The 27968-nt window shown below is 31.4% G+C and overlaps 4 protein-coding genes across 8 annotated transcripts in view; 2 read left to right on the plus strand and 2 right to left on the minus strand.

Annotated features, from left to right (window-relative positions):
* The window catches only part of LOC122570274, a 35952-nt gene extending 28836 nt beyond the window's left edge, over window positions 1-7116 (plus strand). For both annotated transcript variants that reach the window (XM_043732385.1, XM_043732386.1), the window contains exons 3-14: window positions 3059-3296; window positions 4001-4155; window positions 4237-4431; window positions 4523-4635; window positions 4712-4878; window positions 5061-5216; window positions 5286-5353; window positions 5442-5522; window positions 5607-5768; window positions 5841-6038; window positions 6117-6221; window positions 6311-7116. In XM_043732385.1, the coding sequence (XP_043588320.1) occupies window positions 3059-3296; window positions 4001-4155; window positions 4237-4431; window positions 4523-4635; window positions 4712-4878; window positions 5061-5216; window positions 5286-5353; window positions 5442-5522; window positions 5607-5768; window positions 5841-6038; window positions 6117-6221; window positions 6311-6435 (1763 nt within the window). In that variant the 3' untranslated portion in view covers window positions 6436-7116. The remainder of the gene's footprint in view (window positions 1-3058; window positions 3297-4000; window positions 4156-4236; window positions 4432-4522; window positions 4636-4711; window positions 4879-5060; window positions 5217-5285; window positions 5354-5441; window positions 5523-5606; window positions 5769-5840; window positions 6039-6116; window positions 6222-6310) is intronic.
* Window positions 7117-7143: 27 nt separating this feature from the next.
* LOC122570283 (methylated-DNA--protein-cysteine methyltransferase, inducible) lies at window positions 7144-8868 on the minus strand. The gene has a single exon (XM_043732402.1). It carries the CDS (start codon window positions 8848-8850, stop codon window positions 8287-8289), a length of 564 nt encoding a protein of 187 aa, XP_043588337.1. The 5' UTR covers window positions 8851-8868; the 3' UTR covers window positions 7144-8286.
* Window positions 8869-9166: 298 nt separating this feature from the next.
* On the plus strand, window positions 9167-27941 carry LOC122570280 (protein app1-like). 2 transcript variants are annotated; one of them, XM_043732400.1, is made up of 6 exons: window positions 9167-9283; window positions 22832-23099; window positions 23646-23985; window positions 24327-24692; window positions 24933-25118; window positions 25259-27941. In XM_043732400.1, the coding sequence occupies exons 3-6, from the start codon at window positions 23647-23649 to the stop codon at window positions 25628-25630; spliced, it is 1263 nt and encodes a 420-aa protein (XP_043588335.1). In that variant the 5' UTR covers window positions 9167-9283; window positions 22832-23099; window position 23646; the 3' UTR covers window positions 25631-27941. The 2 variants fall into 2 exon arrangements, with proteins under 2 accessions (XP_043588335.1, XP_043588334.1); XM_043732399.1 differs by lacking the exon at window positions 9167-9283 and having other exon boundaries at window positions 20877-23099.
* Window positions 10578-17130, minus strand: LOC122570275 (helicase sen1). Of its 3 annotated transcripts, XM_043732388.1 has the most exons (8): window positions 17048-17123; window positions 16811-16989; window positions 16384-16497; window positions 16146-16298; window positions 15835-16039; window positions 11336-15758; window positions 11045-11255; window positions 10578-10719 (listed from the first exon to the last, which is right to left on the minus strand). In XM_043732388.1, exons 2-8 carry the CDS (start codon window positions 16892-16894, stop codon window positions 10597-10599), a joined length of 5313 nt encoding a protein of 1770 aa, XP_043588323.1. In that variant the 5' UTR covers window positions 16895-16989; window positions 17048-17123; the 3' UTR covers window positions 10578-10596. The 3 variants fall into 3 exon arrangements, with proteins under 3 accessions (XP_043588323.1, XP_043588322.1, XP_043588324.1); XM_043732387.1 differs by having other exon boundaries at window positions 16811-17130; XM_043732389.1 differs by having other exon boundaries at window positions 16384-16600; window positions 16811-17130.
* Window positions 27942-27968: the final 27 nt, after the last annotated feature.

Below are 27968 nucleotides of genomic sequence, written 5' to 3' on the forward strand. Positions count from 1 at the left end.
TCGATATTCCTTATTATTCGGTGTTATTATCGGTAACAGAAGATAATAATTGTCCTGAAAATTTCTATAGAAAAAGTCAGTGACAAAATGGTAATTTTTATTCAAATGGAGGACATTGATCAGTAAATTTAAAATAGAAATTTTTCAAAAAATTCAACGACCAGAACATGACGGAATATTTTTTGCTAACCATCATCGACAACGGAATTGCTTTTGATCACCAATAACCGTTATCGATGACGAGAATATTTTCTGGTTACCGATAACCATTATCGATATCGATGGAATTGTTTTTGTTCAACGATAACCGTTATCAGTGACGAAATTTTGTTTCATTACCAGTAACCATTATCAATGACGGAATATTTTTTGATTAGCAATGACCATTATCGATGATGGAATTACTTTTGCTTCTCAATAATCGTTACAAATGACGAAATTTTTCTTTGGTTTCCGACGGCCATTATCGATGACGGAATCTTCTTTATCGCCGGTAAACTACTATCGTTGATGGAATATTTCTTTGGTTACTAGCAAACCATTATCGATAATAGAAATTTCTTTTGTCATCGGTAATCATTATTAATAGCGGATTATTTTTTAGTTATCGGTAACCATTATGGATGATAGAATTATTTTTGCTTAGCATTAATCATTAACGATATCGGAATTTTTATTACCAGTGACCATTATTAATGATGGAATATTTTTTCGTTAACAGTAATCATCATCGATGATGGAATTGTTTTTGGTTAAGAGTAACCATTATCGATGACAGAATTTTTTCGTTATTACCAGTATTAATGTAATAACATTATTAATGTAATAATATCATACTATTAATGAAGGAATATTTTCTGACTACCGATAACCATCATCAATGACGGAATATTCTCTTTTAATTACCGATAACCATTATCAATGACGAAATTAAAAGAAAACAAAGTCGGGGAGGAAAAGTGGTGCGCCACGTGAACGGACAGCAGGCGAAATGGAATGAAAGAAGCGATACATAGTATGTATTATGTTTCGTTGCAAAGTTTGCCCGGTGGTCCACCTGTCAGCGTAGCACCTGCCTTCGTAACCACTTAATGCCAACGCTAATGACCATTCATGGATCGTTGGCTGCACGACATGTGGGCAATAAGGTGGAATGCGATTTATTCACCGTGTTAATATGGACAATATTAAACAACTGGTTGGTAGTCTCCTCTACATTTCCTTATGCCCCCTTTTTCTCTTTTCATTTTTTAGAAGATAATTAACCGAGGGGAGTCGATCGATCAGTTGGCGTTGAATTGAGCAATTAGCGGGGAACTTGTTGCGTTCCCGTGTCGAATAACGTTTCGCGTTTTGTTGGAATTACCTTTTAACCCATGACTGATATGATTTAACGTTACACTAACATTTTAATAGAATTTTAATAAAATGATTTGTCTAGCTTACGAGGTGGGAAATAAAGTGAAAATAACGTTTTCTTCAAAACGTACGCTTGAATTAAATTGTCTAATAAATAATTATATATTCGTTAATGAAAATTTAGTAAGTTTCTATTAAGTTATTAATATTTATATCTTTTAATGTTAATTTTCATATCATGTTTCTGTTAATAATTTGTATTTTGCTTATTTATGAATGTAATATATAGTTGAAAAATCTTAAAATCGTTTAAATGATAATAAAATGGTATCAACCAGAAATACGGGTTCAAATATCTTCGCCGTGCAAATTAATTAATCCGCGTAATTAGAAGATATTAGTTGGAAATCAATTTTAATCTTGTTCTTTCACCTCGAAGGCCGTTGACATTGTACAAATTAATATCGAGACATCTCGTTTTTAAGGTCGTTCACATGACCCTCGACTCGTTCATGGGAATTCATTTCGCAATTCTTTTAGTTTTACTCAAGTCTATTGATTTGTTCCGTGAAAACAATGAACACCGTGAAGCTAAATTAAATTTGCCTTCTAAAAATGAATTATCTTCGCAAGTGCCAAGTGTTCTGCGAATCTTATAAATAATTAAATCAACTTAGATGTAATTGTTCTACAATCTTATCTTCATCGCGTGTTTTTTAATACCCTGCAATCTCAAGAATTAATTAATCCACCAGGTATCAAAGAAATACTTTAGACAAACTAAAACGAAGAAGAAAACACTAGAACTATCAATTTTGCTGACGAATATAAATGTTTGTTGCATCCGTTATGAACACAATTGTAGAAATGAAATTTGAACGAAGATTCCTTTAATTTATTTAATATTATAACGAGTACTACACTTTGGACGTTTTACATATATTTTTACATACGTGCATTCTGCGCATTTTTGCATCTTCAAATCTTCTATGAATGCATAGACTCATTACATTAAATCCCTTTTTAATTAGAGCCTCAATTAAATACTCTATAAGTAATTAAGTAAACCAATTAAACCACGTGATATAAAAGGAGCATTTCATACTAAAATACTGTGTTTTTCAATCTCTTTTTTTTTTGACGAATATAAATACTTTGTTCGCTATATTATCTCTTTTCAATTAATCTCAATTAAATACTTCATCATTTAATTAAATCATTTAGCACTAAGGAAATGTTTCACACTAAAATACCGGAATTTTCAATATTTCCTATGAATATATTTATATTACTCATTATATAAATCTTTCTTCTTTTTAATTCACGCTTCAATTAAATCCCCTAAATCTGCGATCGATCTATGGAAGACGAGTCAATTAGATGCCAAGGTAGAATAATTTCGCTCTAAAGCGTCACAACTTTTTATCTTATTCTACAATTACGTATAACTGCGTTACGTTAAGTAAATTAATTAATCAACTAGGTATCAAAATAGCATTTCACCACAAATCGATAGGGCACCATAATTTCCAACATCATTTTCTTACAAACATATTAAATCAATTAAATAATAAAACATCGCAAGTTTTAATTTTTCTACAAACGAGAAATACTTCGATAATTATACTAAACTACTCTTTCATTGAAATAAAGTTAACCTGGGGAAACCGTATAAAAGAGCCTGTTATTTAATTTACAGATGCGACTGTAATCACGAGTGACGACGCCCTCCAAGGGTACGACCCCCAGTTCATGGTTGGCTGTTATTTCCCCGCGGAATTTCAGGGTGAATTCGTGACGCAGGTGAGCGGAAAGGAAGCCAGCGACACGAGCAACGAGCCCATTCAATATTCCACTATCAACATCACGTTCAACGCGATCCCCGTATGGGGTTACTGCCACAGGAGGATCGGCGATAACGTGTTGCTAATGGACAGGTGGGTCTACCTAGAAATCACCGAGTAATTTATTCCGACGACCGCTAGTCGCTACGATTTGCCCCTGTTCAGCGATAACACTTTGTCCGTTTCCGGTAACCGCTTGACCCTAACGCGGTAATGGTAATTGCCAGTTGCCTGAATCCGATTGGTAATAGCAAGTTAATATCTGTAAATATGAGGATAAATTATTCTAGGAGAAGATCTTGGTTCTAGACTTAACAGCCATAGACAGTTGCATAAATTGTGAAGAATTTATGTTTAGTCTGCAAGTAGGCGTAGTTCTATGAAAGTCAGGCTGTAACTAAATCCGTAACTGATTGTGAGTTACGGATTGCACGCTTACTTAATGCATCCTTAGGGATAGGGATGCCCCGACGTGTCTGCAGCGTGTCTGGGATGGAAATAGACCAGATCTCAGACGGTGTCGGCCTGCACTTTCTTCTTTCCCAGCTATAATTGTACCTGAGATGTAGTTAGAATTATACAAACACATTTTATTAGATCTAAAAGGGTTAAAATCTATCTAATCGTAATTAATTTGCGTTTATCAAATTTTATTTTCACGCTGCAAGTACTTTTTGATTAATGTAAGAAATAAATTAGGAGATTGATAATCCAGGGTCTTTTTATCCGTCGTTATTCTTCTCTGAACATTTCATCGGGAAATTAAAACCAAATAAAGTCAATTACATTTATTTCAGATACGGTGATGGCGACTGCATCCGATGCTTCCGATTGTTAAGGAGATCACGCAATATTATTGAGGTCTTCTCTGAAGATCTGAACAGGTGCTATACTTCAGAAGCCACTGCTTTGGCCTCCTGTGATAAACTAAATTCCACGTCCGTTTTATATCGTAAGTATAACAATTATAAACATTTACGTATAAGAACATTTCGAAAATATTTATTATTTAATTGCTTGATTGTTTGGGTAGGTACCAGGGAGATTGGAAATATCCCCATAAGAAACGAGTATTGTCCAATAACTGGCCAGTATCACTTCACGTATAATCTCAATAATGGATCTGATAAAGTTATCGAGTGTAATAGCTTCTCATCTTCCTTCAACAATTGTCCTGATGGCTCTGTTTTAAGATTACACTTCAATCGTTGTAGCTTCGAGCCTCACAGTAATTTTCTTCCTAATATTCTTGTTGTCTCCTTTCTTAGGATTTTAAATATGTTCAAAGAAGAACTTATTTGTTGTTATTTATTTTTCAGTGAATATTACGTTTAATTGCTTAGGCAACTGGCCTGGTCCAAACGGTTCTACTTATTTTGCCCTGATGGACATCAGTGGCAACTATGAAGGCAGACCACAGTATAGATGTGGAGTAAGTTGAAAATTTATTTTGTCCTTTTAATTAAGGTATATAATATGTTTCTTTAATTAAAGGATCTATTCTTTAGCTATTTCATGTTGACAATAAAAAAGGAAAAACATACATGGCTCTCAGCAGCGATTCCAGCTGTGCACAGAATTTAGATAATTCCACTAGTGGATATGAGACATTAGTCCTTAGTAAAATTCCAAACCAAAAGAAGATGCCAAATTATGTGAAGACTCACGTAGCAACGTTAGTATATTTTCTTAATTTTTTTTTTTATTTAAAATTTAGCATCGCATCGACATTTAGATCATTAGCGACGAATATCTTCTTTATAGTATACACTGATTGAATGTTTCCCGTGGTTTCATAGTCTTTTAATAATTTTCTATTAGTCTTAATTAATTAATTAAAAGCTATTGTTGATTTAGATTTCCAAAATGGGCACAGGGTGTATGGGAAGAATCTCTGATTGTCAATGGCACCATGACTTTCACTGATCTTAATGGCTATAATAGTTACACGTTCATTACCGTTGATTCAAATGAAGAAACTGGCCGCTACATCGTTTATTCCAAAAATCAATGGTGGGATAGGACATTAATCGAATAATATTAAAATATTTTTTTACTCTAAAATAATAAAAATATTTTCAGTGAACAAGTGGCATATGTGTGTTTAATGATGAGGCAACGAAGTGAAAATGTACTAGAATTTGCAATAGGTATTTACCTTTTAGATAATTATCTCAGACGCCCACAGATATTAATGAAATTATTTAATTGGCTAAGTATAATCAATTTTTCATACAGGAATGGTGTTAAGTCCAGTTTATCAATCTTATTTGTGTGACGATACTAATTTGGATAAACCTGTTTGGATGACACAAGCACGTAAGTTAATTTCAAAGAAAGAAGATATAAATTATATATTTCAAGAAAAGATCATGATATTAGATCAAATGCTATTAAAATTAGGAATTGAACGTGCGGTAGAATCGCCTTGTCCAATTACTGGACAATATATGGGTATGATAACTGACCTATCAGGCATGTGTGCTGAACTAAGCAGCAACTGCAACACTCGTGAAATAATGTACTTTAAAGTTACTGACTGTGAATCTGGAGAACTCTATGAAGGTACTTACTTAAATAATTTAATTAATCTAAATTCATTGAAATCAAAACTCAACAAAAGAATTTATATTTCAGAACGAGCATACTTGTGTCTAGGTCAATGGGAAGAAAAAGGTGTTATGTATGCATATACTATGAGAAACGATACCAGTACCAATGAATGTTTTGTTGGTTTAATCGTGAATGATGAAGAAATCTATATCAAGGAAGCGGGGGATCATTGCATGAGAAATATTGATCCTAAGAAAGAAGGAATGCGTCTGTATAAGAAGGGTAGGTTCCTAAAGTGCAGTCTACAATAAATCAATATTTAATCTCAAAGTTACATGCATAGTGATTTAATGTAATTAGGTCAGTGTTATGGAAATTCTCCAAGTCCTGCACCAACGCCAATGAAACCAATTCCTCACAATCCAATAATGAGAACTACTACAACTCCGCGGTCGAGAGTATCAGGTAGAAATAATATTACTTACATTCATTGATTAACAATATTATATGTTATAGAGTTTATAATACAATTGATTATTTTGTCATGATACCAGGTACCACCAGTATATCAGGAAACAATATCCCATCATTTGCCTCACATAAAACTACTGCATCTTATGGTTTTGTAATGTTCATAATGGTAATCGCGTTTTTTAGAAATATTTATATGTACGTTTGAGTACCAAGTCATTAATAACGAACAATGAACTAGTGAATGAACGCCGCTATGGGATATAAAACAAGAAAATCTTATTGTCTTAAAACAAAGTCATAAAACTTTTCTTAATTTTATCGAGATAAAGCTAAATGATCAAGAAAGTAAATATTATATATGAAGTATATTTAGAAAATGCCTATCCTGCTGAATGATTTCATCAGAAAAAAATAAGTATTTGAATACTTTTAATCTGATATAATGACTAATTGTATGAATATTGTATTATTGACATTAATGTGTTCCCTTAGCAAACACCATTCTAATCTACTTTGCATTTGAGAGATGCTTTTAACAAAAATTTCTGTAGATACATAGAACTTTGTTATATTTCAAATCTCCACCAAACACTGCCTTGTAAGATACAAGTAATAGTAAACTGTATGTTGCTAGGAGAATCCAAAGAAGTTTATATATTTTCTGATTATAACACACTTTTCATAATGGTTTTTTACTAAATGAATCACGTAGATGAAGTTACTAATGAGACTGACTGAATTAATAATACTGTACAGAAAGATTCACCAATAGGAAAATATATATTTTTTTCAAATTTGTACTTAAAATAAGAAATTAACACTATTTTTTTCTCGTTGAAATAAATATATTATAATCTACATCGAATGAAATGAATGAAAATTACAAACTTAAAGCAATATACAAAATAAGAAATATGTAATCATTCTTAGGGTAATACAATTTATTCCCTGTGATTATTTGCAAAAAAAATAATTTTTAAATAAGTCACGATAAATTTTACACTTTTTATATAATTGTTGAATTAAATTTAACATCGATTTTTGCAATTAACACAAGCAAGTGTCATACTTGTACCTAAAGTAGAATTTTTACAAATAAGTATTGTGTGAAACGGTTTACACATTTATAAAATGCTTTTATATATATAAAATTCATTTTTATATTTATATTGTAAATGTATATAAATATGTATTTATAAATTTATACCTTAATGTATAGAATTAATAGTACAGTAATATTTACAATGTAGATAGACTTCTCCAGTCATGCTGTGTATAAACTTAAACAATAAGTCCATCAGATGCCAAATTATTATCTTCACTCATTGCCAGTTCTCTAACATTAACTATTACTTTTTAACTTCAGCATTTGCAACGCTTATTATTTTGACATCTAAAAGGCTTGTATACTAAAGAAAATTAATTATATCGCAAAATTTCACAAAAATACATACATAAATTCACTCTCGAACTTTTTTTGACATTTATTTTATATATTGCTAATTGAACAGTTTAATATTTTGTAAATTAACACAAGATATTTAAAAAATGCTACATTTTTTTATACAAAACAGTTACATATATCGATAACTATCTAAATTCAAATATAAAATTACACAATTTTATTTATGTTTAATTTATACTACCATCTTAGAATTATTGTGAATGCTGAAAACCATCCTAGTATCATAGTGTTCCTGTTACTGTATGCAAGAGTGCAATGGATTTATCATTACAGCTTAAATTATTAATTTCTTTAAGTGTACATAAATACTACTGCATACTTGTATTTAAAGATAATAAAAATAATTTTTAATGTATAAAAATAAACAATTTTTCTTTTTATATTATTCAGTGTCTATTTTACATAATCTATGCAAATATCAGGAAATTTTTGATGTCTAAATTTTTATATTTATATAAATACTACGAAATAAACAATTCGTAAGTAATAGAACTTATAAAATGTACCATATTACATAAACTACATCTCTTTGTATTAAAGTATAAATTAATAAAAAAATTGTAGAAGTATGTAAACATATAAAAAATAAACTTAAGTGTTTACATAATCACGCTCATACAAGAGAATATTTTCTTTACGCTTCGTTCCCCATTTATATTTGTTACTACCAGATTTACCTACTACGCGATGGCATGGCACCAAATAACCAATATTATTTTTCATGACCGCATTTCCAACAGCTCGTACGGCTTTTGGTTTACCTATATTACACGCAACTTGTTCATAAGTAACAGTTGTACCATGTGGAATAAGCATCAAGGCTTCCCAAACTTTCATTTGGAACTGTGTACCCTTCATGAGAACAGAAATAGAATCATCCACAGTTACCCATCGGGAAAAGATTTTTTCTATAATTTTGTTTGTTTCGTTCGAGGTATCTTCGATCAATTTTGAAAGAGGCCAATCGTTCTTTAATTCATTCAAAGCTTCTTCATTATTTTTATCAACAAAAGCCAAATGCATAATTGCTTTATTAGTGTTAGTAATGCCAATTAAGCAATCCCCAAAAGGTGTAGCATGGAAACCATGGATTATCTTAAAATTTTCATGCTTTTCTTTATACTCTTGTGGTGTCATACTTTGAAACCGAACCATTATGATTATTTAAATTATTCAAATCTGTAGATACTAGGAAAATAAAGAAATAAAAGTTATTAGAAGGTAATATGTTTAGAATGTTTAGATGTTAGCTGTCATTCTTAAGGTGCATCTCCAGTCATGTCGATAATTTGACATATACAGATATATCTTTCACCATAATTATATTAACATTATGTTTGCATACACTATGGTCGTATACATTAGTTGTATTGTCTATCTCGCACTGCTTGATTTACATTCCTACCCTTGATTCACAATCATGCAATCTATATAATACCTATGTCTCTACATCTCCTATGACACCACTGTATTTCAATGTTGTTAGTGGGCTGTTTGTCAATTTGTTATAAGAAGTAATTATTTCATGAAAAGATCGAATAGCGGTTACAAAACCGTTACAAAAAAAATTTGTTAACTGTTCCAGCGGGTGAGTATCCGCCTTTACTATTCTTGGAAAAACTGCGGATGTTTATGGAAAATGTAAGAGTGTAAAATTGTACAATATATATAAGACAAAATATACGAAATATTCAATATTTAAGAGATAAAAGAAATTTCATTAATTCTGTTCATTAAAATACGGAATCACATAAACATCCATAATCTATATAATTCTTATATAGGCTTTCGGTCTCAAATGGAGACTTGAAATACAAGTTTCAAATTTTAAACTCAAACTTTGTTCATACTACAATGCTTCAAATTAATTATTTAATAGTAATCAATTATAAATTAATTCGAAATATTATATATACGATAAATACATAGGGAAGAATGATTTGAATCTATTATTTTATGAATATTTATCGAAACGCTAGTACGTGGTTGATATGTGAATTATTTCGAGGAATTAGGCCATTCACTGCCAGGCAAATTTAGAGCATCTTTCCCTGGATGCCAAGACTTTCTTTTAAAGAAAACATGGCATTTCACAAATCTATATATTATTATATAAAATTTTTGTCCATCCTTTCTAATAATTCCTAACAACTTATTCCGTGACCAACTGCAATCAATCTAAGCTTGTAGCGCAAAATACGAGATATCTCGTAGTTGGCAGTGAATGAGTTAATATGTACAATATACAATCAAAGTTTATACAAGGTTAAATGAGGAAATAGAATAAAATTGAAATTGTTGAACTGATTATTTAAAATAATTAAAATTGGTTTGACTTTCTATTTTTAATATTATTACTTAGGATAATATATTAAAAATAATAGTTCTATGGAATGAAACCATATGTGATTATTCTTTCAGCTTATGATTCATCAATGTAATCATATCAATCAACGTAATAATATTCCAACAAGAAATTAATTATGATTATTAATAATGGGCATGTTTGTTTATTTTATTCTATTTAAGACGCCACAATTAAAAAAATTTATTATTTACAAAGACAATATCATAGAGAAACAGAAATTTACAACATTTCAAGCCGTGTGAAGAAGGTATAGGAAATATAGACCACGTACGCCGTGTTGAACAAGTGGACCTCGTAAAAAGGGATACAAATAAATAACGAGGTCTCTTCTTTTCTATATCTATTAACAATATTCTAGTATCTATTAGGAAGGAGAGAAATTATGTTAAATGTCTCTATCTCTTTTTCAACGAGGACATCTTCACTTGACAACTGTGGTTTATACTTCTTACATCTGTGATGAAGAGAATGAAGTAAGATTTATACAAATATACAAGAATATTTTATGTAATCGTCCAATGAAACATGAACGATTATTTCATCACACGTTTAATTACGTAAGATTTGATTTCATGAGAATTTGCGTTGGGATTAACATTAAAAAATACTTTACGCGTTTTCGCGTCTGCTATTAATGAATTCCACATTGGATACCTCTGTAATCAATAAAAAAAATCATTGCATATTTAATTATGTAGTATATAAACTATTTTTATATTATAAATGTATATTATATTATACAAACAAGCTTTTCAAAAACAACGAGAAATTATTGGGCAAAAAGAATAAACACTAAGCCAAATGTTACTTCTCCATTGCTAGCCTTTAAAATCCTTCTTTGACGGTTTTGATGTCTTTTTAACATAGGACTGTTTGTTTTGAATTGTTGTAACAATTTTGTGAAAAGTTGTGACACTTTTGAAATATGTATGCAATATATATAAATATTTTTTACATGCAGATAATATTATATAATCTTACCATGAAAATGTTAAAGTTACCACATATTATCAGGCTGTGTTTTGCTCTTGTAAGTGCAACACAAAGTCTTTGTCTATCTGATAGAAAACCGATCTTCTGACTCCGCACACATGACAAAATTATCACATCACATTCTTGACCTTGAAAACGATCTACAGTGTCCACAATATATTTTATTTTTCTCTTAACATTCTCTGGCAATGAAGATATTCTAAAGCAATAAAAGATCAACATGCAACAATTAATTCAGATGATACTTAGAATACACTCCCATTAAATGCTACAACTTACTTTGCATTAACTTTAGTCAATATCATAGCTCTTTGATTATTATATGGTGTAAGAATTCCACACGAAATGCATGACTGCCAATTATCCAAATTGGCAAAGTTTAGCATACAATAAATAATATTAGCTACAAAATCTGCTTCTTCGTTGTTTGAGTTATCATGATTCTGATTTGTAATCAAATTTAAAATTCGATATGAATGGAATGGAAATTTATCATCGCGTTCTACTGCATTCTTTAATTTACAACCATAGAAGAACTTATTTGGCCAAGAGGAAATATCAGGTTGCATTCGATATTGAGTGTCTAGCATAATTATGGGATTATTTGGTTGTAAATCAAAGGCGCTTTGCACTCGAGAAAAGATCGATTGATCCAACCCATATTTCTTTGCCCGTGTACTCAGAACAGTAGCTGGTAATTGATTATGATCGCCAACTAAAACCAATGTATCTATTCCTAACATCAATGGTATCAAGGTTTCTGCCTCGCAACTTTGAGTAGCTTCATCCACAATACACACAGATATCTTTTTCTTATTAACACCAAAAATATATTCCATTTGACTAGTATAACAGGATGAGAGGGTGCAGGTTATTATGTCTGCAAATTCAAGAATTCTGTTTTCTGCCGTACGCTGCAATCTAATGCTTTCTCTGCTTCTATCATTTGCTTCGTTCCATGATGTACGATTCTTTAGTAACTCGTATTTTGCAGACATATCTGCCAGTTTCATCCTAACATGGTCTTTATGAGTATTATCCAAATTATTTGAGTTCAGCTTACATTGAAGGGCATTAATCTTAGATTGTAAAAATAATTTTTCACTTTCTATACTATCGGATGGAACAGTGCTCGACTTGCATGTTTTTTTAATTTCTCGTTTCGCCAATTCAGTAATAGAAATATCTTTCACTTTTGAATGCATCATTTGTGATTGCCCAATACGAACCATCCTAAATGGTTTTATCTTTGCCTGCTTTTTTATCATGGTCCTAATTTCTAATAATCTTAAGACAATGTCATCAATAGCTGCATTTGATGGAGCACAAACTAACATCCTAAAAGAACTTCCATTGCTTGTATATCTGTTATTTCCATACAAAATTTGGGTAACTATATTTACAATAACTTTCGATTTTCCAGTTCCAGGTGGTCCTTGAATAAAACACAATTTGGTATCTTTTTGGATTACTGCTTTGGTTATTTTACTTACAGCTTCCATCTGTTTCTCATTTAATTTATCTCCTGTGATCAATGTCTCTAAATCAGAAACAGTTGGCAACTTGTACATTTCGATTCTTGGACATAAGATTAAGTTTACTAATGGCGACTTAGGGAGAAATTGCAATGCTTGTACCATTCGTAAATTAGGACGTAAATAAAACGCAGCTCTTAATCGTTGAACTCGATTCACTAGAATATTTTTATCGAGGTATTTTGTTATCACAGTATATGTTAACAATATATGAGCATCTTTTACGTAATTTTGTAAGTCTCTGTTAAAATGTGTCAGAGGGGTTAATACTGTTGTGTATACATTAGTAACATATGCGAACACTTTACGAAAATCTTTTGATTTTTGTGAGTTTTCGTGATTTTGAACATACTCAAAATATACAAGGTCCCCATACTTAGGATGAATTTGCCTTTGCACATCGTCCTTTGTGGCTAATACTTCCACCATCAACGTTGTAAGAAGTATATTATTTGGCTCCACATTCGTCTGAATAGAGTTTTCAACTATAGAGCACATGAATGTGGGGCGTCTGTGTATATCCTCTATGCTCTGAAATTTGTTTGTGATGTTATGCCAAATTTCCAGCAACAAAAGCGAACTTACAATATTATAATATTCATCATACGATCTATAATGAGTTAAGGTAGGATTAAGTTCTTCAGGCTGAATAACAGGTGGATCTTGATTCAAATATAGCTGTTCTTCCAACCACACTGGTTTCCAGGATAAGATGCGGCATAAAAATTGGTTCATTGTATTGACCTTTTCGCGACGTAGAGGAGCATCTTTTCCTGTCAATTTTTTTAAAACATTCGATTCATCAATTTCATATTCACGAACAGTTTGAATCTCTGTAGAAAAAGACACTCGTTTCTTCGAATACGGTTTTACAACTGGTGACTTAAGATTTGACTTAAGAGGTACAGAAGGTCCCTTTTCCAATGTCTTACAAGATTCTAAGCTTGGTTTACCACTTACTGCAGTATCTTTCAATTTAATTGTTTTCTCTGTTCTTTTTTCCAATGAAAGATCTTTTAATGCTGTTTCTGCTTCTACGGTATTTATTGTTATCTTAGTATTATTTGATTTTTTAGGAATTTTTCCCAAATTCGAAATATCATTAAGAGTTAATTTATGCTGTACATCCATTGCTATTTCTTTAGAGACATTTTTACGTTTTGTTGAATCAATCGTTTTTGCATTTGAAGAAGTTCTATTTGCTGTTGTGGACCGACTAGACGAAGTTTTAGACTCCTCTGTTGCAGTTTCCTCTCTAGATGCAGCGATCGTCTCCTCGACAAGGAAATCGTTTCGGGACTTTGTCGTTACTTTCGCTTTTGGTTTAGAAACAATACGTTTCTTTTCTTGATTACCTTCTAAAGATACTCGGTTTTCTTCAGCAATTTTCTTCAATTTCATCTTTCTATTATCTGCCAATGCTTTCTTCTCTTCCTTAGAAAGAGTATTTAATTTCTTTGTACTAGGGGGAAGACAATCCGCCCATTTGTGAAGTACTTTACGATTCTTTTGCTCCTTTGCGTGCATATATTGCTCTAATTTCAACTTTTCTTGTTGTTCTTTCTTTTCTTTAGCACTTAATCGCGGTTTCGAAGGTTTTTCAGATTTTTCAGATTTTCCAGATTTTCCAGATCTCACAGATTTATCAGACTTTTCTGGGATTTGTTTATCTTTATTAGAAACACTTCTTCGTCTTCTGGAGGTAGGTAAGTGTGGAGGTTCGATTTGAGGCACCTTTTTCTCAACCGACTTTTTACTTTTGGTGGGTGTAATAGTTTCCATTTTAGTGTTACTCAAGGGATGAATATAATTTTTTGCCTCCTTTTGCACTGGAGGCAAACTCTGATTTTTCGGAGACTTAGAATGTTTTTTAGTATCGCTAGCAGCGCTCGTGGATTGTTTAAGTAAAGTATTTTCTGGTGAAAATACTTTATTTAAATTGTCTATATCCTGCAACGATGAGTTCTCTGCTTCTTTTTCTTCGTCTATGGTTGCTCTAGGAACTAACTCATTTGGTAGCTTTTCATTAGTTCCGATTAATTCAAACTCGCTTACAATTGATTCCTTAGTATTGACATTTATATCTATATCTTCTTTTTTTATACCATTCTTACTTTTCAGATCAATTTCATCGTTTTCGCTGAATGTTTGACTTCGGGATAATCTGTAAAACCAATTCTTATCTTCTTCGTCTTCACTATCTGTTATTGAAATAACAAAATCCACATCATCTAATCCGAATCTCTCACTTTCTACTTCTGTAGGTTGCTCCTCTTTTACCTCATCTTTCATGGTTGTGTTCATACCATAGCCAATATCAAACAATTGAGAGCACGGAAAAATATCATCCTCACTATCGCTTAAGTTTATAACATCGTCCTCTGAAAATTTTGTTTTTGGTTGTTGTTGCACTTTCTTTAGTTTTATTGGAGATCCGACTGGAACGAAACTTGTATCCGAGGAATTTAAAATAGCATTTTCATCAGTATCGGTTAATTGCAATTCATTTTCAAATTTTATGATACCATCCTCGTTACACATGAAATTTGAAGGAAGTGCTGCGAGTAAATTTTCTTCTTCATTGTTTTTAAATTGATTGATTTTATCGACTGTATTTGGTTTTTCTATCTCATTCACAGTATTTGTTTCACTACTATTTCTTCTACTGTATTTTGAGTTGCAATTCCTGAATTCTAAATCAGATTTTACTCTTATTCTACTGTCCTTGATTGTATTTTTAGATTCAAAATTATGTAAATTATTTACTGTATTCTGTACATCTTTAGTATAGAATAAATTATTTACTGTATTCTGTACATCTTTAGTATACATTAAATTATTTCCAGTATAAGTATCAATCTCTTGTAACATATTTGCATTTACTTTCTCTGTACTCTTATTGAGAGAAATTTCCCCTTTTTTAATATCTTTTTTTGTGGTGCCTATTATCATATTTGATCTCAGATCCTGACAATTTATTAATTCATCATCCATTAATGATTCTGTTCTTGTATTGTTTGTCCAATTACTTGATGTAGGCATGTTGGCATCCATATGTTTATTTGCATTTAATTTATCACAATTTTTATTTTTTCCATTTGATGAATTGTTATTCAATGAAACATGAACTATTTCAATATCATTTTCATTTTTCTCTTTATCCTTTTCTGAAATAAAAGCAAACTTCTACTATTTCTTCTTTGTCTTGTAACTTAAATAACCTGAATAAAAATGCGGTAATACCTTGCAGATAATTTTTTTCTAAGATATAATTTTCATCTTGCAACTTGGGAATTTTACTTGCCACTTCCAAGTTGGAATTCGTGTCTTCTCTTTTACGTTTATCTACTCTGTCAGTCACTGACTTATCATTAACTATATTTACATTATTTACTATAGTAGTTTCTGAAAGTGTACTAACACTATGACCATCTTCCAGAAGTTGTGGCTGTTAAAATTATTATAATACGTGTAAGAATCTTACTCAATAAATATTTCAAAAAGGATATCATGTGATGATAATTAATCTGATGATATAATTAATTAAATCTTACTCCAATTGAATGTAGTTTATAAGCATATAAGTCATTGTTTCCAGTTGCAGCTGCAGCAGTGGGACATCCAATGCCAATAACATCATTCGAGTATAATTTAGTTGTCTGAAAGGGCTTTTGAGCTACGCCATTTATAAATATACCATTCGCGCTCTAAAGATAATGCAACATCATCAAATGAAAGTATTATATTAAGAAAATATATTCTAGTGCACTAATTTCATTACATAATATATACCTTTAAATCTGTAACATATAATTCATTTTTGCTATGGAAAAACATACAATGGCGCCTAGATACTGTCAAACTAAGGCATATTATTTCATTTTCCTTGGCTCTACCACAAGTATACTGAAAACATACAAAAGAGATACAATGTTTTATACATGTAAAACATCCTTATTATTTGTTTTTGATACTCAGAATACTTTCTTTATTCATAAATGTTGAATTTCTGTGAACACATATAAAAGAGTAGAACATAAATAGAAGATTTATTTCAATTACTAAATACTTTGAATATTTCTATGTATTTCAATTCTTTACAACTGCATAAATATTTGCAGTCTACGCATAATTTAACAATAAAATTAAAAAACAAAAATTATTTTATAGCGTGTGCTTGCTACTAGCATAATAGAAAAGAAGAACATTTTATACTTACTGTATGTCCTGGCTGATCTAATACAATTGTGTCCGAAGTATTAATACGTTCCAATATAAAGCGGTAGTAGTTATTGGCACTCATTTTTAAAATAATGACCGGTTTCTTCAGAGGTCAGCTAATCCTCTATATAACCTGTCTTCTTTTATTACATTGAAAACGGTTCTTAGGTCCTTCTACTGATAATTATATGATATAATTATAGATACAATACAGTTGATAAAACTTAATAAATACCCCGTTTTGCGATGTTTTTAATGAACACACGTGCATTGATATTTACCGCCCTTTTCGAATAAAAATTGCGTTTATGCCATGTATACAGATATGCACACAGAGATCCAAATTTAGATATCGCAAACAACGACATCTACGAGGAACTTAATATAAAATAATTTAAATCGAATTATTGTGGAATTCTTTAATTAGTTGTTATAGAGTTATTTACAAAATTATTCTTCTGTTATATATATAATTGATTCAAAGGAAGTGCTTATGATGTGTACTCTCATATTAATTCCTTATCGTAAAATGACGAGTGAAACTCGCGATACAGAATTTAGCTGATTCATATATTCGTGCTCAGACTACTGATGTAGATTCGGTGATAGTACGGATTAGGTTACGACTCAAAGCATAAATTCAAGTCGGACTTATGATTCAGTATTACGAATGTATGATAGTCGTCTAAATAATAATACCTGTTTACTTATAGAAACCATGTAAAACGATGGAATATGCTTATGAAAAGCTTTTCTAGCTTTTTTCTAGCTTCATTCATATATTGACATCAATCGTACCAAACTTAGTATTTAAATAACTAATATTGGTGTAGTTTCATGCGTTCAAATGGTGATATAAATTGAAAATCCCGCCGATAACGAAATGCGGTCTATCGTTTTTACGCTTTCTGAATACTGAAAACGTTCGACCAAAAGGAATTCATGGTTACTTACATCCTATTTTTAATTTACGAAAAAATGTCTAATATTGTTCGTGATTTCGTTTTTTTTTTCTTTATAGAGTGAAATTTATTTGAAAACCCTTTGCATAACATTTAGAATAAAAAATAGTAATACTAGAGATAATATGTACTCAAATAGTGAAACTATCGATACTATCGATAGTGTTACCTTTGATAATGGGCAAAATAATTCTTATAGATCGCTAAAGGAATTAAGATGTATCTATATGTTTTAATATATTAAAAATTTATGTTAAACATATACTAAAACAATATATTAATAAAAAATAAATCACATTTAATGTATGAAAAGTTTTTATTTCAATACCGTTGATTTCTGCACGCTCGATGAAGGGAGATTGAGCTTAAAGCTTGAAGTTTATTTATATCAAACAACGACTTTGTCCCTCATTATGACGCAGTTTAAATGAAATCGTGTGGCAAAGGGTTAATTAGTGATTCAAAAGACAAAAATTACACAGTTACAAAGATTTCTGAAATATTGGAAAGAAATTGATGTCAAATCGGAATCCCTCCTCCTGAAGTATTGCAAATCGTTGCACAGTGCGGAATTTGAATGAGGATTCGGAACAAAAATCAAAATTCGCTGGCCACGTTCGCACGTTCGGTCGTGTCGGGTAAGTGGCTATATTTTTCTGCTTCATGGCAGATATGAGGAGACGCTTTTAATGGATATACTGCGCACCCCCTCAGACGAGTCCCACATACCCCACCGATAAAATAATCACTAGGTTGTGTCTGTATATACCAAAGAAATATCTATAGATTTTTACATTCCCTTTCATTTCGAACAAGAATTGTCGTTTACTTACCGGCATATTTTCTAAACAAAATCAATGGTGAAATTTCTATGATTCGTCGATAGATGTGAAACGTAAGAAATCCATATAGTTGTTTCAATAACGTGACACTCATAAAAACTAAAATATCCATATATTTTCAGGTTTCCTTCCATCTTAAAAAAATTAAATTAAAGGTGAAGGGGAGATATCATCAATATTTGAAATATTGCAAAAACTTCGAAAATAGAAGAGTACGCAGATACTTAAAACTCTTACTTTTAATAAATCGATTCTGATATTAAATTTGATTTCTTTTTTCATAAACATTGCTTCAGAACTTAAGACAGAATAATTACCACAGTTATAAATGAATATATAGACACCGAAAACGTTGCAACTGGACCAATGGAAAAAGAAATAAAAAGGATGATTGCAATATTGTTATGAAATCTCCACCTAAAGAGTAATACAATCTTATCTCGCCTTTGACCTGCAAAAATATCAGACATGATGACAAGGGAGGAGTGGGCCATTAAATTTCAAAAACGTTAGCTGCATTAATAAAACACGGATTTATATTTTGAATACGTCCGAGTTTCTTTACAGCCATATGATACATAAATACGTTGTAAGAACGATTGGGGAAAAAGGTCCGAATCATTTGCAATAAGATAAGGAAAAGATTTTCTGTTTTTACGTTTTTGAGGATTATAAGCCACACCGACATTGCGAAAGAAGGACAACCAGTTTTCGGTACGCGATGCCCGGTATGCATTTTACTTTCGGTTTCGGTTTCACTGGTGAGAAAAGGTTTAGTGGGGCAGAAAGAAAGAGACAAAGAGCGAGGAAGAGGGAGGAGATCCGTATAGAAGAAACGATAACTGAGTGTCCAGTTTCCAGTATGACAGAAGACTTTTGTTTCAACATAGTCATAACATTTGAAGCGATGTTTAAGTGGTTCGCAGAACCTTTGATTTATGTTTATTGCATACTTACCAGATTGGTATTTTTCTCTAGATGCATATTTCACTAACCCTACAATGATGTGAAATATTTAATGTAAGAATTCCTTTGTTAATTTTTAAGTAGTACCGTGAAAAAAATTCACCCGCAAGGGTGTTATAACTTAAAAAATAATTGTAATTATAATGTGGGTGTAAATTCATCCATAGTACCATTAAAAGATCTAATTAGTGAATAAATAGTAATTTTACCGTAAGTATACATATATGTATGCCATTTGATAGTACAATGAAAAACAGTATGCTCTGTAGACTTAACCTTAATATAAGATAAAATATAATATTATATTTTTCATGACCCATTTTATGTACACATCTTTTAAAGAGTAAATGACTAAAGAAATATGCTCAAGTAATGTAATGGGATGTTGACATTGACTTGCAGTTGCTCTCTTGTAAAACGTCATAAATGACGTGAGATAAATGGATTCGGTTCCATTTTAACTTCGTATCTCTCCATAATTACTTCTTTCTGTTTCCTTTTAAGTATTTATCGTGTCAACTACTTCATCTAAAGCAACAACAATTTGTTTACAAGTACAAATGATTTATTATTATTGCTTCGGTCTTCATTTTTTCTGTCACCTTAAAACTAAATTTATGCCTGTCGTCAATTTTTATAAATAAATTACGTAAGTAATCTTAAATTTATCATAGTTCTTTAAGTTGCGATCAGAATAATTATCAAGATCATAATAATTCTATATTAAAACTAAAATTAGTGGTTAGAACTACAATTGAGTTGTTACAAAATAATGTAAATGAATGAATTAGAATTAGAATTAAATGAAAAATAAATCTAGATTAAATTATAATTAGATCAAAATTAGAATCAGATTTGCAGAAGAATCAGAAGTATCAGGTTTTATAAATTTTTTTATTAAGCACGAATAGGTATCAGTAACCTGACTCGAGCAATTTGTATTATTTCTTCATCTTCCGATGTATATCGTACGTAAGGAATCACACAGTACTTCTTTCGCTGAAAACATCATCTTTATACGTAAGAAGAGTATTTTTTTAGGTAATTACTGGGTATAAAGATATTTATCGCGCATATTAAGGTATATGTAATAAACGAATAAAAGCGAAATAGGATACGAACGAATTACCGGTTTAGGGTATATATAAAGTTGCGCAACATTTTCATCTGGATTGAGAGCATAAAAAATATCGATCGTTATTCCTTTGATCAACGCTCGACCTTGGTACACATACATACATAGATATTGAGCAAGGCTGAAATGATGACTTGACGACCGGACTTAAGGATCAGGATCTCCTCTGTTAAGGGAAGATAATAGCACAATTTATCGATTGTGTAAATATTTAAATTTTGAAATCGAAAATTATGAGTTAAATGACTCGCAATCAATATTTATGATATACAATTATCCCTTACAACTTCTACCCATATAAAATCTGAAATGAAGTTAACATGAATTACCAATTGGTTACAGAACAATAATTAGTCGTCATATGTTCAATTCGCAACAGCAACGTGATTTCTTTTGAGCAATCATAGAGCTTGCAATGAGTTTGGTAATCCGAAATCGAACTACATTATTTATTAAACGATGATCGCCGATATGATTATAATTTTCAATATTGTTGTATCATTCGAATCAGCATTGCAAGATGTTGTTAATAAATAACTGAATTTGTACTCGTACAATTTTGTTCACGACATTTTACCAATCTTAGTACTGCAAAAAGAATGCTTGTAATAGTATGAAATGAAACAAGAGATTGAAGGTAACAGTAATGGTATAGGAAGAGAAATTAAAGATAAAATCCAATGAGAATGAGGAATGAATTAACATGTCCACGACCTTTCTAGATTCCAATCTGGTTTTAAATCGTTTTGTCTTTCATTTCCAGAGCAGTCCTATAGGAAAGTAAATATATATAAGCGTGACGTAAGTTGCTCTAAAATTGTCAATAAAAAATAAGCATGTTGTTGAGAAAAAAAATAAGAGAAGATTACCTTGATACCTTTACAGAAAAAAATGATCATGGTAAAGTCATGATAGAAGGCTTTACGCATTTTTTACGCGTTCTTTTGGCATTTAAAATTGCTTTAATTTTCAACGCAAAACATTTTTTTTTAAGATCTTTATAACTTTTGTCTAAGATTATAGCTTACTATGGTTTGTTAATGTAGGATTAATTTAGGATTAAGATTAAGACCATATTTTGATAGAATCTATATCTGTACGCATATTGATTACACATCAATTTTTTCAAAAATCTTTTGAATGAAATAAAATAATTTATAAAAACAATATGAATTTTTTATTTTCCATGCAATAACTTTGATTATAATGATTTTAATTTCAATCTAAAGTAATCCTAAGCTAACAAACCTCAGTAAATTAAAATCTTAGATTTGTGTCTTAATCTTCAAAATATCCTATTATCGGAAATAGTAACTATTCAATATTTATCGTCTTGTTAAGTGAACGTGGAATAATAAAATTTCATGTGATCGGTTCAGGAAACGTTCTTTTCACTTTTTTTAGAAGAAGCTCGCGTAAGTTAGCGTCAACATTTCGTGAGTGATGAATTTTACACGGGCCCACACGCACACGGGACGAATAACAATCGAATTGTAAAGGCGCATCGACCTAGTTGAATTCTCTGTTTTCACTTTCGAATACCTATAATCCTTTGGCATTCAAAATTGCTCCACTTCATTCATTAATCTTCGATCACTGCTTTTAAACGAGTACGTTAATGACAAATTTCTTTTTCAATTATATTTTATATGATAAATTCATTTCTCAAACGTATAAGTAAAAATCTTGTGATCAAAGTGCCTAATATCCCTATAGAAAAAAGAAATAAATAAATAAAAGTAATTAAAGAAAAAGAATTTTTCACGTTTATAGTCATTATTCAATTCATGCTATACAAATATTCAGATAAATTATTATTTAAATGAGTATCTTAATATTCTTCATTAATTATAAAAAACTCAAATTACCACGAAACCAAATTTTGTATAGTTACAAACTTACCAGATTGATTTATGCTATATACTTCTATCATCTAGAAAATTACCACGTTTTATACATTAAACTATTTTTACAAATCCTTAGCCAAGAATTAATCTTTCTCAACAATTAACTACAAGAAGTCAATCAAGAGCAACGAATTTTTGAGAATAATTAAGTGCTCTTAATGACCAGTATGATATTGCGAAATGGTGAAATTAATGATCGTGTCATAGGGACAGGGTGATGCATAACTGTCAGTTCCTATGAGGGAGCAGGTTTCTCGAAAATTGAACACGTGGAGGAGTAAAGTAGATCGACCCAGTTTTGGTCAACTTTGAGCCTTTGTTCGTATGGGAGGGGTAAGGCAATGATGGTTTTGTGAGAAGGGGTCCCCTTTACGACCACGTCCATATAAGCAACGTCTGCTGCCACAGATGGGACAGTCTTGCACCTTACACCCCTTCGCTTATTCGCACGTCGTTTCATTTTTGGGCGATCAAGGTAACTTTGTCTCTCTGAATTGGCCTGAACATTTCTTAATTTCACACTCCTAGTGCTTTTAGATGATTATTTCAATTACTAATCGATGCTACTGCATTCATCACCATGTTCCCTTTTCTATAATTAATTTTCTTATAAATATCTTAAATAATTATATTCCTATTTTAAAAACTTTGAAAATTTTTGGAGAGAATTCAAAACATTATTTTGAATATATCTATGGTTCAGATTTGAAATTTTTTAATATTCCAATATTTTTTATTGGCGATTACTAAACTGCCAAACTTTTTAATAATAAAAAATGCTAAAAAATAGAATGTTAAAAAATGTTCAAACTTTACTTATCATATCAATTCAGAATGAAGCTTGGAATTTTCTTTAAAAATTGTCATCTTCACTTTTCAATCTTTTTAGGATAATTAATTATAGAAAAAACGTTTAATACACTCTGTACAATTGTTAATTTTCTAGCAACTGTCCACTAATAAAAGATATTAGGAAATTTCATAATTAGTGTTTCATAGTTAATTTACTACGTCATTCCAGAATGAAGTTCGGAGTTCTCTTCACAGTGGCAGCCGCCCTGTTGCAGGGTGGCTATAGTAGTTTTGTATCCATTAGGATGCCTTACTTAAATCCAGCAGGAGTAACTTACATAAATAATATCGGACAAGAGGCACAGCTTGCATATAGTGTTCCCGCTAAAGTTGAAGCCGAACACATTGGATATGCTGCTGCCCAAGTGCCAGCAGTGGCTGCTGTACCATACGTCAAACACGTGCCAACTGTCTCTCATGTGCCAGTCACGAAAATTGAGGCACAACCTGCTCTCCTGGAAAAACAATTAGACGTCGTTAAACCGGCTGTTTCTACTCGAAAATTCGAAGTAAGTGATTGTTAATTTGACAAATTGCCTCCTTTTCGGTTAAACACTCTACCTGTTCGTTATTTTCTATTTTTTCTTCTCACCTCATATTTAAATTTAGACTTTTTAATACTTTGTTTCATTTGTAAGAATTATCTTTAGATCCTTCATTTTTCTTTTCATTTTAAAAGTAATGAAATTATCGTTATAAATTATAATATATTATTTATAAATTTTATATTCTATATCAACTCTTTTGTGGGTACCCATTTCTATATTTCCTTTCACAATTTTTCGAATGGAAAGAAGCCAATAAAGAAATAAAATTTCATTTTAAAAGTTAAATAATGTTTATGAATTAGGTACGCCGCCCAGCAATCCAGAAGCAATTTTTCGACATTGAAGAACGCGTAGTCGTTCGTCCAGCTGGCTCAGCAGTAGTTGAGCTTGATCAACCGACCTCCAAAACTCAGAAAGGACCAGCTGTCATTCAACCTCTGTTCCAACACTTCTCAGGTCTCGAAGCATCTCCATCTCTTCCTTCTCTTCCATCTCTTCCATCTCTTCCATCTCTGCCATCTCTGCCATCTCTGCCATCGCTGCCATCTCTGCCATCTTTACCATCTTTGTCATCTCCTGTAGAATCTTCTACTCCATCTTCCTCCAGCGATGACGAAACTGTTGTGGTTGAAAATCCTGACTTCCGCAGACTCGGTCCTCAAAGCCAGGTATGATTAGAAATTGAACTAGAAGCACTAATTTTCAGTAATTTCAGTAAACCAACGAAAGCCGACTTGAGATCAAATCACTTTTTGGAATGTGCTAAAAATTCATAATCAATTAATATTCGTAGTGATCAATTTTTGCAGTTTTGAATATGAAACCGAAGCTGCCTCCTTATTTTCGCAAGCCTTGCAATTACTATTCTTTCCTTATTCTTTAAGAGTTAACGGTTGCTTTTGTTCTAGGCTGGTGCACCTGGTGCAGCTCAAGCAAGAACTAACTTGAACGGTGGTGCACAATCGAACGAACCATTCGTTGCACATGATCCTTCACCAAGTGTTGTGGTCAGCCCCAAATCTTCCCCTGAAGAGGACAAGGAGAACCAGAATAGACTGATTGACTTGCTCACTGCCCGTGGTAACGTTGCTGAGGTAATTTCATAAGAACTATTAATACTAGAATTACTGCCGATTGAAGGATGAATCATCTAATATATGCGATGAATCAACTAATATATTTGCTTTGTATATTTCTATATTTCTATTTCTAGATATGCATTATATTTTTATAGGTTGGCTTTGGTCGCTATCCCTCCCTCTCCCAATCCGCAGCCGGAGACGCTGGCCAGGTTCGCGGACGTGTAATCTCTGCTACCCCAGCTCCGGAATACGCAGAACCAGCTGACGAACGCGTCTCTACGCGACGTGTTGTTGTCAGCAGACCGATTGAAACTCTCCAAGAAGTGAATGTCGTGGAACCAGCGACTAAAATCGAGAGAGTGTCCGTCCAACAGCCAACCTACATAAAAACAGCGCGCCTCGATCATGTTCAGGTTCACAGCTCTGTACCGGTAGTTGGAAAAGCTTTTGCACCAACGATTGCCCATGCTGCTGTTCCAGTTTATCAGAAGACCATCTCGCCAGCTTATGAATATTACCATTGAATCGCTTGACGACTTGTGATCTTAGCCCCTAACGTTCTAAAACAGGATTCAATTTTAAAAATAGTGTACGAGTGATATTGAATATTTTAATACTACATAATATATTGGATTTTTGCATGCAAATGATTAGGTAATTATATTGAAAGAGTTGAACTTGATTTTAACTGGTATTCAATTTACATTAAATTACTATTATTTGTAATATAATCAAATAATTATATGTGGGTGGTAATAACTAAAATTGTATGTAGAATCATATTGATTTTTTAAATCAAAATGAGACTTGTGTTTTATCTTATGTAGGTAACTGCAAGTGAAATTGTATTGGGTTTTTAAAATGAAATAATTTTTTGTATCGCTTGTGAAATTATGTAAATTGTATCCTGTGAACAGATGGAAACTTGTGTACCTTGTATTTCTGTTTTGTACGTGTTTTAAAAGATGTTTATATAAAAGACGGAAGTGACATGCGATTGTTTTATTTGTCACGAAACCTGTTACTTAAAGCACATGAAAGTTTCGAGAGTAAAACTTCTTTTGTTTGCCTGTGAATATAGAGTTTAAGAGTCAATATGTTGAAATTTCATTTAAAAGATATTCGAATAATAGGAATTACTTTTTAGGAAATAAATTTGGCAAATGAAGCTTTTAATTAGTAGCAATCTTCACAACGATCTTTGAAACTTATGTATTAGTTACATAAATTTAGGAAAGAAATTTTATAGATCTTTTTCAAAACTTAAAAGAGATAAAAATTATTAGATATAATTAAATTTAGAAACTTACAACTTTTCATATTTTCAAATAAGATAACTAACACCTAACTTAGAAACTCAAAGAAACTTTAAATATAAAATTGATTAAGCTTTGTTTTACTTTAATAAAGAAATATTAAATCAAATTTCGAATATTATATTCCACGTTCCAACATAAGATACAATTAGCAATTACTTCAAAGGAAATTAAAGAAACTTAAATTTTGATAAACTTAATTATGTAATAAGATTAAATTAAAAACTTAATTATGAAAATTAATGTAAATATTTAAGTTAACTAATTAAGTAAATGGTAAATGTATAAGTAAAACACAATGCAAGGTCAAGGAATTACATGTACATGCGTTCAATGCATCTCATCGAACGTCATAAAATGTTTTTATGACCCAATTCATGCACTTCTTATGTGATCTCGTGAAAGATAATATGTATGTAATTAATTGTAATATGCTGAAAAGGAAGGTCTCTCGTATACTTACATAACTTCCTTTCGCTGGTAGAACTTTTATTTCGCGCCTTTCATCTGCCAATGACTTACATGTATGCATTATTCAGAATAAGCTGAAAAACGACGACTTCCTATAGCAGGCGAGTCTGTTCCGACAAGGGTAACCACTGCCTCTGGTTATTGCTTATAAGGACGTAACATTGACCTAAATACCATTATACATATATCCGTTCCCTTGCCTCTTTCAAATATCTTAAATAAAAAGATAAAATCATTACTCGATAGATGTACCAGGATGTCTCTACTTAAAGCTACTGCTAATAAAAGCATAATATTTATTCCTCGAGAACGTGTACACATATGGTATTTCTGCAGTTTTCGACCTGGTTAAAGAGCTACTTGTTCGGAGTATCACTCAATAAGAGTCATTATTATTTCTTTAAGCATAATTTATTTCAGTGTATTTGTATGCAATCATAATGTCTCACACACGCATCCATTCTTTTGCTGTTATAAATAATATATGTAGTTTCTGTTCAATAAAGTTATTTTAAAAAATATACCAATAGGTATTTGAAAAATTTGCAGGCATATATCCAATTAATGTTATGAACTTTATTATATTAAAAATTAAGAAAATTTAGTGCCCAAGCAATCAAATGATTCGAAAAGAACTTATTTGCATGAAAGTCGAACGTGACTAAAGAAAGCGTAGTTACATGGTCGTTGCAAGAGGAAAGCAAAGAAGCTTGGAATTGCAAATGGTGCATAGGCTCGTAATAGCGTAACTCACGAGTTTTAACCTGGACTCGACTGTCGTCGAACAGAGACAGTGACTACATATATGCGTAATGCATAAACCGGAAAACTGCGCTGCTTGAAAAAATCCATAAGAACCGACGTGGGCGGTTGAAACTGCAGCAAACCGGCACAGTAACAGTTTAGTGAACCCTCGTTGAATTGTAGACGTTCTATTAACAAATATAGAACAGTTTGATATTCAATATAAGCTTCTTTAGAAATTCTAATTGAGATCTTCTGGATTTCTTCAAATCAGTTTCGATTTTTATTAAAATTATATTTTTAATTTCTGTAAAAAAAGATAAAAAGCTTC

The sequence above is a fragment of the Bombus pyrosoma genome, linkage group LG8, assembly GCF_014825855.1.
Source record: "Bombus pyrosoma isolate SC7728 linkage group LG8, ASM1482585v1, whole genome shotgun sequence".
NCBI lineage: Eukaryota > Metazoa > Arthropoda > Insecta > Hymenoptera > Apidae > Bombus > Bombus pyrosoma.